At 36.8% G+C, this 15355-nt stretch overlaps 1 protein-coding gene across 1 annotated transcript in view; it reads left to right on the top strand.

Annotated features, from left to right (window-relative positions):
- Nucleotides 1–2559, top strand: part of LOC104027674 (long-chain fatty acid transport protein 6) — a 45232-nt gene extending 42673 nt beyond the window's left edge. Inside the window, exons 9-10 of the mRNA XM_075726199.1 lie at nt 155–285; nt 2383–2559. Coding sequence (XP_075582314.1) covers nt 155–285; nt 2383–2559 — 308 coding nt within the window. The remainder of the gene's footprint in view (nt 1–154; nt 286–2382) is intronic.
- The last annotated feature ends 12796 nt before the right edge of the window (nt 2560–15355 follow it).

The following is a 15355-nucleotide window of genomic DNA, read 5'->3' as shown; positions in this document are numbered from 1 at the left end:
GCTCCATTCTGCTCCCCGTCCCTGTCTTCCAGCTCAGGGGGCTGAGTACCCTGGGGAGGGTTCATCATTTTGTTCATCATTTTGTAAGGTTCGTCACTAAAATGCCAGTTTTATTCATGTTTCAAAATTCTCATCTGACTTCCTTTCCCCTCAGATCATGAAGGAAAAGCTGGAATGGCCTCTCTTATTTTAAAGCAGAATACATCATTAGACTTGGAGCAAATGTATAAGCAAGTAGTGACCTATCTACCAAGTTACGCTTGTCCTCTTTTTTTAAGAGTCCAGGTAAGATGCATTGTTGCACAGTGCATACAAACATCTAAATCATTTGAACACAGAGATGGCTAAATGAATAACAGAAAGTGCTTGTTCATATATCACTTGATTAGTTTTAGAACTGGTCCGATTTGCTTTCTTCATTAATGGAGTCCTGGGAAAGGAATTACGCAAAAAGTCAGTAAGATTTGCAGATTATGTTAAAACAGGAGGAATTGTACAAATTAGTAAGGATAGAGATCATACAATAGGCTTTAGGGAGATTAGAAGCATGAACATAGGAAAACAAAAAGAATCAGATTAGTAAAATGTGAACAATTGCATCTGGAGAAAATAATCTAAAATCCATTTTATTCAGTGGAAATGAGAGAAGAGAGAAGTAGAGCTAAAGCAGAAGTCACTGTGCACAATAAAGGAAATGTTATTTGCTGTGTAATATAATGACAAAAGTTAAAGCATTTGAAAAGGTACTAGGTAAATTGAAAAGGTGAATTAAAGATGTACGTTATTATTGTCACCACCATAATCATCAAAGTCATCCCTGTTTGCATACTAGTACTTTACTGTAGTAACTGTCCAATTTGGAAAAAAAAATAGTCCCTCCCCCAAAGAGTTAAAAATGTAAATGTAATACAATGGACTACATATGGTTAGGAAAAAATGGGAGAGAATAGAAAACATACAATACTGATCATCACGATAAGTGAAGTCTGATGAGTATCTTCATTTCTGGTAAGTGTTTAGAAAACATTGTGACAAAGGCAAACAGATAAATGTTTTTGAAGATGTTTATGAAGGAAGGCTCCTAAGTCTGAGGAGAAGATGAAAAAAATAATCATTGTTTGAAAAGAGAAGATAAGTTATGGAAGTTGTTCCCTGGGCCAATCAGAGTTTGAATACTGATTCAGAATAAAGGGGGGGGGGAAGCTGTGAAGGACCTTGAAATTGAAATACATGTATATATGTATATATATCTGTCTCATAAGTCCAGGAAGATGCCTTCTGCAGCAGCATTCTGATACGAGCAAGCAAGATCATACCTGAGAATGCTGCGGTAGTCAGTTTACAAAATGTTGAGAACCTAGTCTCAATTTATGGCTATACAGATGTACAAAAAAGCCTTTATGCTGGGCAGAAGGAATCTGAATCTTGGACATAGCCTGGATATCAAGTATCTGGAACTTGGATTAGAATTTAAATGTCTACATTACAGATGAGTTGTTGTTGGTACTGCTGTCGTTAACCAAGAAAGAAGGTAGTGGGTGGCAGTTTAAGAGAAAAAACTAAAAACCTATTGAGGTTGATCTGACATGTAATCATACTTTAGAAGATGTCAGAATGTTTCTTAGACCAACCAAAGCAGGTAGATACAATCTGGAGGTAGATCTAGAGTAGATACAATAGCTGTCTGAGTTGTTGGAGATAATACTTAACTTTTCATTTTTGGAGATTGTTTGCTTATATATATAAAAATGTAAAGAGAAGAGAAGATAATGGAGAGAGGTCATAAAGTAGGACTGAGAAGAGGTAGGGAGGATAGAGAAAAGAGTCTCACTACAGATGACTGCCACTACTTTTTCCAAGGGACACAGAGACACTGAAAAGAAGCTTCAAGACATTATAAAATGTGTGGTAAAGATCTGCCTTTGTTTGGACCTGGCTGAGTATGAGTATGGCTGATTTAGTATCTGGTTCTTTCAACCCTTTATTTAAGGTGACAATAATCACAGGTATAGAGAATTTCCTGAGTTTTATCAGTAAGAGGTTCTTGATAATGACAGTTTTTACTCTCAGATTCTTTATGATGTGTAGTTCTATGATGCACACAAATGAAGAAGCTAGGTTGTCTCAGGCAGGCTGAGGCTACACCAAATGAGATACTGTGATGACACACTGCACAGCAATACAAAAAGCAATGTGCTGTAACTTTTTTCCACCATGACTCCGGGTGTTGGTCCGTAACAGCACAAAAGTTCTAGTTTTCGAGTGTAATGAGAATAAACAGTATTAACCTTATATCAAAGAAGATTTTCCAAAGCAAACGTGAATGTGAGCAAAAGAAAAGAAGTTCTTCTATTGAATAATAGATATTTCTCTCTTCTACAGGAAAAAATGGAAATGACTGGAACATTCAAACAACAAAAATTTCGACTAGTGGATGAAGGTTTTAATCCATCTACAATTGCTGATCCTCTTTATTTTTTAGATAATTCTAAGAAAGAATATGTCTTGTTAACCAAAGAAGTACATGAGATGATCTTATCTGGGAAAATGAAACTTTAATTAACCTAATAATAGGCTATTAAGGGACAGTCTATACAAGCTACTGTATGAGAAAAAAGTAACATTAATTACCAGTATTTCTATGTAGTTATCCAGAATAATATTTTATATATTGATATTTAGGATCAGATATATCTTGTATCTTTCCTTTACTTGATCATTATTGTTCACTAATAATTTTTTACCTCTTGAGACTGATTTCTAAGTAAATGACCTGTAAAACATGAGTGAAATCTATTTTATCTTAATTTTGGAATACAAATGCTGAGTCTCATAGTTTTTCTTAGTACTAAATGAACATGAATGATAACGTGGTATGAAACATAATGAAAAAAGATTCAACATATAAAGATACTGTGACACAAGTTGTTGTTTCTAGAGAGAGAAAATATGCCAGTAACATAATTTTTAATGTAGTTTACATTTCATATATGCTTCTGAATATATATTTTAAGAAATAAAGACTTGACAGTGGTTGGAAGAAAAAACAACTCTTCTGTAGAGAACTTTTCTGATGGAACATAAGATGAAAGAGAGTGACGCAGAAGAAAGCCCTCCAAACAAATCCCAAACTAAGAGGTTTATACTAACATCACTGCTGAGATTTTTTTGTCATAATCCATGCTCTTTCATTTGTTAAACCGGCTGTTTGGAGTGTCAAATTCTGAAGAGAGAATTCTTTTGTGAAATGTTCAGCAGCATATCAACAATAGGCAGAGAAAATGTGCAGACTTAATGGGGAAAATCGCTTATACAGCATAAAAAGAATTATTACAGCACTTTATGTCATGCATATTGACTAATAAACAGCTTCCTCAATCTTACTAATGACTGCCAGAGATTATTATTTTATGAGTATAAAATATAGCAGAAATTTTAAAATTCCAAATCATATGTTCTAATGCACTGCTTTTTAAAGATTTTAAAATAAAGATTATTTAAACCAAATTCCATACTGTCTCATTTTGATTTAAGTCTGATTGCCTGAAGTCTGTTTTGCAGCCTGTTTTGATACACTGCTTGCACAGTGTCGTCCTCTAATGGATCGTGATGCCAGCTTTGATCAGCTGGAAGCAGTATCACAGAGTACTGAAAGAGCAACTCTCTTCAACACTGGGCGTCAGAAGTCTCTCTTCTGTCATAACTGTGGTATGAAACCAGGTTCTCATAAAAGACTAGGATGTAACATACTTAAAATATTAACTATATTTTCTTGTTTCTTTCTGCTTTGTTCATCCAACAAGACATTAGAACTTGTGTCAACTTTTGATTCTCTAGTTATCACTCTCATTGATTTTCCTTAAAAACCCAAACCAAGGATGCAGTAAAAAATATATGAAATTCATAGCTTGCTTATATTTCTGAATGTCATATTCTTTATGGGACTGCCAGTGTAAATAAGCAAGCTTGCAATTCTGCCATTTACAAAGCAGCAAGACCAAACTGTACTTACACCAACATCATGCTTTATGGCAGATGTTAATGTAATTGTTAAGTACCTAATGGGGAAAGGAGAGGACTGCTGAGTAAGGATGGAAGGGGTCGCTATGGTCTAGCACTTCCTGAGCAGTCCCACTTTTTAGATGTTTCTTTATGTAGTTCCCAAAATAGCTGTCCATGACAGAAAGCTGGGGGGTTTTTGGCCGCTTACTCAAACAGATGGAAGTACCATTGCTCTGTTCTGCAGATAGTTGCACTTCCCTGGTCAAGAACTGGAAATTTAAGGATCAAATGTTTACCATAAAGTTAAACCCAACTTTGCAAGTTAGGTTATAATTTCAAGCAAAGGATTGGTTTTTGAAATCAAAACTATTTTATCTCTTACACCCATCTTACCATAAGTGTGTGCTGAATATATTTCTGGATCCCTCTTCTTTTGTTACAACAGTAAAACCTATGCAGTTCCTTTAGCAAATAATACATTTTAAAAACAATTTTCAAAAAATTGTAGCCTGGGATCCATAGTAGCATGTTTAATCTTGTAATAGAATATAAATGAATATAATGAAATCAAATGGTTAGCTTTGATATCAGATTTACCACTTTTTTATTTATTTTGCTTTACAATGTTTGATACTATTTATGACTAGTGAAAAGGTTCTGCCACTTAGATGCAACAGAAACAGGGGGGGAGGAGATGAAAAAAAAAAAAAGATAAGGAAACAAGTAAATACCTTTCCATACAAAAAAAAAAAGGGGGGGAGGGGGTAACAAAAACCTGTTCGTGAGCATCACCATTTGGTGGCTTATTTTGTAAAGTGTCTAAGACAAAGAACACTGTTTCTGTGCGGAGTGGTTAGGGCGGAGAGAGCATTAGAGGAAGCAAAATGCATGTGTGCTACCTTTCATGCTCTGCCCACTACTAGGGCAGCCAATTGATGTTTCTGAACTCTGCAGTATATTTCAGCAGCAGCAGGACTCTTCTAACTTAGCTGGCTTGAGCAGCCTATAGGTGTTCGTTTCCCAGCTGTGACCACTAGAGAAATACAGAATTCCAGCTACTCCCCTGTATTCCTTAGTGTAACCAAGACAGCCTGGGCAATCTGCCTGTTTTCAAAGGCTAGCAAAAGAATCCTGTCCCATGCACTATCTCAAGAGACAGAATGCTTATGACATCAAGAAAATAATAAAGGGAAAATCTACAGAACCATAGGCTCTGTATTTCCTATGGGGAAAACAGTATATTATTCTCAATCTGGTAGTTTTCTTTCTCTTAGCCAGTAGCTTAGGTGTCAGCAGATGCACTGAAGCATGTTGCAGCAAAATGTCACGTTTCCCATGGATATGTAAATTGTTGAACTGGCACTGAAGTTAGGCTGAATGATAATGATGTTCATGTCAAACAGCAGGAAGGGCCTTCCTTTCAGAATAATAAAATAATTGGACCAACCTGTTCATTTCCTGCCCTCATACCCAGAGGAACATGCGGCATGGCTGAGGGCTTGAGTGTCACTGCAAAATTATGCCCCAGTATTTGCCTGGGAAGTTTCATTTAATGTAGTAACGGTAAAGAAGCAGCTGAGGGTGGCTGGGGTGTGGACAGAGAGCTGCACTGCTAGCCTCACGTATTAAAAAAAGAAGAGGAAGAGAGATTAAAATAAAGGTAATTATTTTTGAGATTTGATGTATATATCTTGAAGTTTTCCTCTGCAACTGGGGGTGGTCAATGATGAAAGAAATGTTTATTTAAAAAAAAATTAGATTGGATTTACCATTTAGGGAAGGTAAAATTCTGTGAGGGTAAATACATATCCACTGTCTTGTCCTAGTGAACCTGGTACAGTTAATACAGTTATAGTCTGTATTAGTTTTCATAAATCTTTCTCAGGATCCCCAGGAAACAGTAAAAAATTGCAAAGTTCCTAAGCAGATCATGGCCTTTCAAGAGATGAAGCATCTAAGCTGTCCCTCACAGTCCCACCAGCATTCCCATACCTGTAAAGAATGTATTTCAATTAATCTACAAATTCCCTGAAGATGACATACAGAAAATGTCTTCTACTGTTGGTTTTGCATTTTTTTTGTGGAGGAAAAAAGAGGTAAAGGCAGGAGCCATCTTGTTTGCACTTTTAAAATTAAGAAATACTGTATGGCTATGGGAGGAAAGACAAAAAAGACCCTCTACTTAAAAAAAAAAAAGGATTCATTTTCAGTAGCCTGTCCCCAGCTAACAATGCAACTAGTAATCTGATGTGCATTCTCACACATAGCAGAAATTATGACACATACCAGTATTTATGAAACTTATTCATTAAGTCAAAACTAATTTCAAGCAAATTATGTCCTTCTGTTGCAAATTTGCTATCTCAAAAAATGCTATTTGCAGTAAAATTAGAGGCAAAGATTCCACAGAGAGTCAAAGAAAGTTGCACATGAATAGGAGTAATTTTAGGAATAAATTTAGTGTGATGTATATTATTAGCAGTACTGTCAATAACTGACAGCATAGCCTGATAATTAAATTTGCCATAAGGGTAACATCAGAAGATAATCAGATTGTGTCCTGGTATTCAGGACATACTACCTTACATGTTATACGTTTAACTAGACAAATAGATTATATGATGTAGATGGCAATGCTAGTTTAAATAAACTATGTCATTATCAGAGTGAAATGAAATTCCCTGTATCACTAACAAATCCACAAGTTCTCCACAGTCTGAGAATCTTTTACCAAAACAGTCTTCATTCAGTTTCTCCAAAGACTGCAGCAGACACAGTTCAAATCAAACGGTCAGAAATTGCTTTTGCAATATAACACAGCAGTCTTCGTTGCTGCCTTGCAGCAGGAGATACAATGACCTATTTCCATCTGGACCTGGTCCTGGCACCGTGAGGTTTGCCTATTTCCCATTATTATTACATAGTCCTGCAGTAGAAGTGGGAGGTTTTGCAATATGTCAGCTGTACCATACACAGGAATAATTCTTACTTGTAAAAAGGGCACTTAGACTGGCAAAAAACCACTTTCTGTTGTTGTCTCCTTTTCTTCAAGTAACTGATACTGCTATGCTGACAAAACTAATAGTTCTTGCAAGTATGTAAGGATGGTGTTACAAGTATAGGACTGGGCCAAGTCTGGTAAGTTGCTCTTTGTGGTGGTTCTGGGCTTAGAACTCAACTAAAAGGCTCAGTTCACTTAAAAAAAAAAAAAAAAAAGTTATAACAAGTTGTGTACTGAATATACTGAATAGTCAATTATTTGAAGCATATTTTGCAAGAAAGAATGGGAATTCTAATATGAAAACAGTCCTGCTTATTCAGTGCAACCTGCTGACTACAGATAAACAGAGCTGTTAGTATTTTACAGTGCTTACTGTATGGAAGGACATATTTTTGGTTTTAAAATACTGTCTAAAAAAGTAGATTTGATCCAAAACCAGACACCTTATTTTGGTATACAGTTATTTGTCTGGTAAAATTCATTACTCATCTGTTTTTGCCAGGTATTTCTGCCTCTTTGTTAACTATATGTGGCCAAAATATACTCACTGGTTTCCAAATCAGACAAGCTCATTTAATTTAGTTTACATGGAAGGTATCTGTAATCGGCAAACTCTGACATTGACACTACTTATTTTAACAATTGTACAGGTGGTGATCTTTACAGTTTTAAAAATTAAAGTGTTCATGGGCATTAGGATAAGATTTTCTGATTAATGTTATTCAGCCTAAAGAAATACAAATGTAAAGAGCAAAAGGTGCCTGTACATGATGATAAATGGCAGAGAAACTAACTGATGACTTTGTGAGCAATGCCAACTAGTGTTACTTGTGATTCAAGAAAAACATGTTGTAGTGACTAGCACAATTTCCATTCAATTTTCTTTTTATTCTTCCTTTCTCATTCATTCTTTTCTCTTTGCTAATACCAAAATATACTTGCGTTCTTAATTTTTTTAAAAAATTGGTAATAGTGAGTTAGGAACAGAACATACTAATGCTGAAACTGGTCGTGTTACATGGGAATTCTGTTGGACCCAATAATGAGTACTGACTTTAGTAATGTGGACACATTTTTATACTACATATGTGAAAATGTACTCAGGGGGGTTTAAAAAACAGTTGGACTAGTTAGGTTCACAGCCTCACTGAAAGCACAGAAATTAAAGATGCAGACTTTACCAGGTAGCTGCCTCTGAAAATCTGGTGAATGACTTACTTAAATTTTTCTTCAAATGCAGGACATAACCACACTGATTTTAAAAAATTGTATTGAATGCCAACATAATTAAATAAAATATAGGTAGCTATAAAATCATTAAACACTTGCCTAGCTACCCAGGTATTTCCAAATGTTTTTTTCTTTCTTCCAAAGTCATTGCTACTAGGCACTTTGTAGTACTTTTCTAACAATGTATTAACACACTTGTCTTCTATTATATGCTAACAGTTTTCTCCACTAAGTGGACTGCACTTTAATAGTAAAAGACTTGATCTATACTACTGCCTTTTTTTTTTTTTTTCTTTTGTTCCACTGGACATGCTTTTCTAGACAGCTTTTCCAGCTCAGGCAGAAATACCTGTGCTATACCAGTCCTAGCTCATGAGCAAACTGTGAAGAGGGGTTAATTTGTGCCAAACTGTACTCTCCATGTATGAGGACTCATTTTTAGTGATATTGTAAAAGCATGAATTTGAACATAGGCCTCTGGAGAGGAATGCCTGAGCATTAGTTAATTCTACCAGCTTCTTGTCCTAAAGGTATGTAGGGACAGGATGCTCCACATACACATTTGCGTTAGTAAATAAAAGCCTTCTCAGATCTATATTTCAGTTACATTTGAATGATAATACTTCTCAGTAAGTTAAGAATACTCATAGACAGCAAAACTGACATGAGCATCAAAATTATCTTCTGACATTTAACTTTTTTTCAAGGAAAACTACCAGCTATTGACTTTAGTAGATGCATAAAAAGCTAATGATGTCATTCATTTAAATGTCAAAGTAGAGCTTTAAAATTAAAAGGTATTTAGGTCTGTCAGCTTCTAAAAAACAGCATGCAGGAATTGTAGATTGCTTTCCACTTCACTAACATTCGAATGAAATTCAATACTTCTAGAGTATAATTCTGTTGTGGTTCTAATTAAATGAACACCATGTGTGTAGCTGAAAAAGACACCCTTAAATATCTCCATTAGCTGCATTTCATAGTGCAAGCTTTTGATAGCTTTCCTACATTTTTAAAAATAAAATTGTTAAAGAAACTGCAGATTGGCAGTAAACATGGTATAACCCAAATTAGCCACTGCAGTTTAGGAACTGGAGGTGATTAAGCCAATCAGAGTGAGACACAGGGAGGAAACAGAAGGTTTCAAACCCCTTATCATTTTATGGTAGAGACTAGCACTCACTCCTGGCTATGTAAGCTTTCCTAAGAAAGTGGGATGACATCCCTAGCCTGTGAAAATTCTTTAAAAAAAAAAGAATCAAAACATTATCTATCCAAATTTGGACTGTACTCCAGATTTGTAAGTGGATTCTTATTTCTGTAATAATCCAAATCAAAATGTTGGATAGAAAGAGACTAAGACTATAATTTTGGATGTCTGGATTAAATTCTAAGGGTGCAGCACATTTTGGAGTCCTACTACTTGGAGCCCTTCCAATTCTAACCTTCTACCTTTACCATCATTTTTATTTTAAGCATATCTATATCTTCACATATTTTTAGTTATTATTTTTTTATATATATCTCTAAAACAAGAGAGATCTACCTTCCTGCTTCATTTGAAGCCATGATGCCTAGGAGCAAATATTGCTCATCTTTGAAGCTGAGTAGCTGAAGGAAACAGAATTGCTACAGGCATTGTTTCAGTCCCTAGCTCAAGAGCTCAAATGCTTAGTGAAATTCACAGATATCACGTTGGATGACAGCACCTCAAAAAATGTAAGGGAAGAGTTATGTGCCTGAGAACAGGATCCACAAAAGTCAGCTCAAAGAGCAACAACAGCCTAAATCAGCTAGTGGGGAACAGCAAGAAGAGGATTATGTCTTAAATCCATCTCCTGCCAGCATGTAGGAATATAATTCTCATTTGCTGGGAGCACAGACATGTTTGAGCTCTCTCCCAGAATTACACAAAAAAAAATTTTTTGCAAATGCTTGTAATTCTACAGATTGTCAGCAAAAAGATAGTCACACGTGCTCAGCTCTGTTTCTATCCAAGCATTTCATTAGTATTATAAATTAAATATAGGAAAGGGAATTATTTATTGATGGCATGTGAAAGCACTGTAATCGGTCATATATCACTGCAGTAACAAAGCCATATTCTGTCATACGATGAGGAAAACCTCTTTTGGAGTATAAGCAATTTCCATTTCCACTTTGGTGGCCACAAAAATCCAATTTTTGTGAAAAGAAGCTTACGTCTACCCAAATACCTGTAATCTGCCATTAACAAACTGGTTTTATTGGGAAATTCGTAGTTCAAAACAACATTAAGTATGACTCATTATTGCCTTAGTCAGTTTTTATACTGGCATATCTCTGCTACAATGAGGAGTCCCTATGCCATTTGTCAGGTATGTTCTGAACTAGCTTGAAGTAGTAAGTTTTCTCCAGATGTACAGATTATTTTTAAAAACCTTTTGGCTTCCTCTTGTGCTATATTAAAACTAAATTTCTTTAGAGAAATGTGGCATACAAGAAAGGAAAATATTGTCAAATATTTTTGAGATCACTTACTTTGTTCAGCTAGCACATAACATTAAATGAAAAGAAGCCCTTCCTACCTAAAATGTTGATCCTATAGACTATATTTTTCTTGAACTTCTCTGTATGATGTTCAGTACAAGTATTGTTCTTCTTTGACAACATGTGACCTAGTTAAAATAATCTCTGCCTTGCTTTGTGAGACAAAGACCAGTGTCAGAAAAAGAGTTTCTAAAAACTGTTTCTAGAGAAAAACAGTTTCCAGGACTGAATGAGGACTGTCAGTGAATTACCAGTAGCTTTTTCAGATGAGTCTTTATTTACACAGCCAGGCAGTGGATGACAATTACCCTCGTGTTAGCTGCACTGTACATGTTCTGTTGGCAAATTCCCACAGTTACCTTCAGAACCTGTATATTCAGTGATCTGCAGAATTTAAATGGAAATTATTCTCTCCGCATCCCATAAATCACAGTATCTTGCCTTGTGTCACCACCATCCTGTCTCTGTTTAATAAATAAAGCTGTTATGTATTCTCAGTACAGGAGCCGGCAGGACCTTGAAACTGTACAGTGAAATGAACTGAAGCAATACACTACATAGCATAGGGCCTGCTGCATTCAATAAAATATTGAAACACAAAGTTATGACTCATTTTTATGTCGTTCTATTGAAAACATACTTCCACATCGATGTTTCTTAAGCTGCAAGAGAATTATATATTTGCTGTAACATTAAGACTGCAGTCAGAAGCAGTTATTTGAAAAATTTATGTCCAGTTTCCAAAACTGCAGGTTTTTTTAATCTTACTACAAGTATTTCTGAACAATTAGAATTTGTATTATAACTGCTAATTCACACATCTGGCAGCTGCTGGTCATCACAGAGCTTCTCTCACTGTAAATTCTTGCAGAGGCTAGGGTATTGCACCTAGCAACATGGATGGCTCGAAGCCATAATCCTGCTGTTGGTACTGCAGTTCTGCTTTCCCTTTCCTTTTCTAAACCCCAAATAATGCGTCTGGTCATCCCACTTTGCAGTAACCCCCAAGGACTATTAGGAAAAAGGGAAAGGGTTTCAGCTATTGAAACTCTTAGTAACACTGCCAATGCCGTTCAGCTGAACGCACTGAAAATACACAGGGAATAATTGTGACCCTGTATATTCCATGGCATCATTCTTTACTAACAAAACCCTGTCCAAATTACTGATTTTTTCAATCTATCTTTCAATAGCTATTCATTTTACAGCCCGTCATGGAACAAAGTCACACAAACACTACTCCTAGCAGTAGAAATCTCTGAAAAGACAAAGAACTTTAAGGAAAAGAACAAGCACCTTTATTCTTGCTTCAACTTCTTTTTTTCTTTTGCTTTTCTTTGGATGCTACGGCACTAAAGTCTGACTCAAGAAACAGTTTTGTAACTACTAACTGTCTCCGACACATTTATGTATTTGTTTGCAAAATGGGTCAATTGCCACTCAGCTTTGCTGTTATGAATATAATCTATTAATTGTGCAGGTGTCGCCAGACCTGGAGTGATGATGAGGCTATTAATTCTGGTCTCTCAAAGATACTGACAATAGATTCTAGCTAAAATCATCTGTGCTCTGGACCTCTTCTTTCTCCTACGTTCTGTTATTCCATTAAAAAAAAAAAAAGTTAATTTTAAGGAAACAGGAGGCAAGGGATAATTCTTTAGTTAATGCAAAATCACTCATGGATTAAGGATTCCTGGAATTAAACCTACAAAACTCCTGAGGAACGAAAACCACATTTCATTCAGTAGCTACTAATGCAGAAGTTTGTCAGGCAGATGGCAGTAATCAAGTTAGAAAGCTTTTGAAAGAGCTCTTGAGTTAGTAAATTACATCCTCAAAATAAAATATTTAGAAGTGGAAAACTGAGGACTGGGGTGATTGATTTAAAAATAGATACAATGGAGATGAATGCTGACAGTGAAAGAGCAGACAGAAGATTTTTCTCTTCTCCTTAAAAATCTTTAATAGTTTCCTCTGTGTTACAGTTTGCTGATACACCTCCGAAGAGTGGAACTACACTTTCCAATGTAGGTCAGAAAGCATGCCAAAGAGGAAAGCATGTCAAAAGAAAATGCAAAGGCAAAACGTGATAGAAGCACCTTGTTCATTCAGGTAGCTATTCAGATGGAGAAAGGAGCAGAGAGGGCAAGAATTCAGTTACATTTAAATCAACACTACAGAGTTTAGCTCTAAATAATCTATTCATATTTGTAAAGGTGAAAGGCTAACTTGTTCACCTGATGATATATCTGCCAAAGCTAGGCTTCATACTTCGTGCTACACAATTACAGACCTCGCGTCAAAACCCTGCATGCAGGCACGAGCTCTGCCAAGCTGCTCCCCGGGGCGTCTGGCTGCCTGTGCTGGCAGCCAGCCCTGGCTCGCCGCAGCTGCCGGGGCTTGCACCAGGCTGCGGGGTAAGAGCTGTGAGGTGCCTTGCCAGGGCCCTTCCCGCCTTTGCCAGGGAGCTGCTTCTAACCTCAGGCCTTTGAGCTATGTTACGGGTATCACTGAGCCCAGACAGGTACCTTGCTGATCCCAACCCTGACCTGCTGTCCCAACTTTCCTGGCTTGACCTTGGATCTGCCTCATCGCTAGAGACTTGGCTGTCCCTGAACTGCTTTGCTTTTCTGGTTTGACTGCTGCAGGTGAAAGCATTGCCTCTGGCTGGCTTGCTGCCACCCCCAGCTCCCAGGCAATATTTCCCTGGTGGAATAGCCCACTTGTATGGAGCAAACCGTTCACACGTGTTCAGTTATTTCTAGGATCCTGAAACAGACAGCTCAGAGGTTTTTGCAGCCCATAAAGACAGGTGCATTAAGAAAAATAATGCTAGTTACCATTCCTTGAGGCTCTTTTTAATTTAAATATTGCCATTGCCTGAATTTAATGTCTTCAAGGAACTGACTAAGAACTATGTAAAGCCAGAGAGAAAAAGGACAGTTATTGCTGTTCTGTTCTCAGAATGTGACAACAGGGATGACTTCAACTAATCTTCGATAGCTGAAGAAGCGTTTCGTTGTCCTGACTATTAAAATGCATCAAATGCTTTCCTTTTTTATCAGTAATGTAAACTACTGCTTTAGTTATTACAAAAAGTTATTACAATTAGAAGCAAAGTAGGTCTTAACACAATAAAATAGTGATCACCTGATAAAATGAATAACATTTATGATTCCATGCACATCAGTTACAAAGAACAAACCAGACAGTGCTGTTCAAAAAACCGAACTACTCCTATTTGTGAAAGAAGTGTCACATCCTGCCAAAAGTCCTTGAACACAATATACATCTTCCAGTGTGGAAAAGGCTACCGCAGTGTAGTGATGAGGAGAGGACACTCCTTGTGTGAGGAACCAAGCATCTCACCTTAAGTCTTCTCTTCCACCTTAAATGTGACCTGCTCTCTCCGCAATCCTTCCTCCTGCTGGGGGAAGCCCTTCCTCCAGGGTGATGCTTTAGCACCCCTGTGAGTCACAGGTGAACTTCCATATGCTCATGGCTCACACACTCCACACAAACAACTGCTCAGAAAATCCTGCCCACCCTACCATAGGTAAAATCAGTGGCTATATATATAATATTACATCAAGTGTGTACTATTAGATATTAGTAATATGAACACACATGTATACATTACAGCCATTGTGCAAAAAACCAAAAGCCACGATAGCTGGGGACAGGGACAGGATGCCAAAGCATGGAAGTCAATGAAGCAGAGTGTAATGGCAGAGATGGCAACAAAACTGGGAAGCAAGCTGAACTGGCAGCCACTCATTCGTAAATAAACAGCACATTTGCAGGAGAAAAAATGTTCAAACTTAGAAAGACCTGGTTCCCTGGGGAACCTAGACTTGTCTGATAGCTCCCTAGATCTTTGTTGAACAAATTAGACAGACTGGAAAGCTCCATAATTGCTAACAGCATGAATGAAGAGAAAAAGGCGCCACTTCAGACATGCGACTACATGAAAAGATATTGCTTGCTGGGTAGTGTATGACCTCTTCCAAGTATGTGCGCAAAACGTTTGTTGAGATTGTGGAAACTCTACAGATCCCTAAATGCAACTGTTTATAAAACATTTCTGCCTTATAAACAACAAAAAAAAATCCAAGCAAATGAAGTTACTTCTGAATATACAACAGGATTACAGGAAGTAGAAGAGTTCTGCTGAACTGGAGAGAAACCACACAATCCAAAGAAGGACTTGCATAGAGAATTCTTTCAAGAGTAGCTTGTGACTAATGCTTATTTGATCCCAAAATGTGCAAGTCATCAAAGACATAAAAATAAACTGTGGGTCAAGCAAAATGCACGGTGCAGACACACAAAACTACCTTCACTATGGCAACAGGCATCCCATGTGACCAAACATTATTGATTCAAAGGAAAAATTAAGTAGAAACTTTAAACAACCCACAAAACCTAATGCATATAAAGATGATGGAAGAGTGACTGCAAGAGATGCCAATCAATTAAATCATAAAGGAAATGCTGTAAATTTTCAGGCTCATCAACCTTTAGTCAATAAATGGATTCTACCAGGTACAACCTAACATCTCTACCACTGTCACTAGCCAGCTTGAAACCAAG

This window comes from Pelecanus crispus, chromosome Z, assembly GCF_030463565.1.
Source record: "Pelecanus crispus isolate bPelCri1 chromosome Z, bPelCri1.pri, whole genome shotgun sequence".
Classification (NCBI taxonomy): domain Eukaryota; kingdom Metazoa; phylum Chordata; class Aves; order Pelecaniformes; family Pelecanidae; genus Pelecanus; species Pelecanus crispus.
Note: the sequence above shows the minus strand (reverse complement) of the source record. Positions and strands in the feature narration are given on the sequence as shown.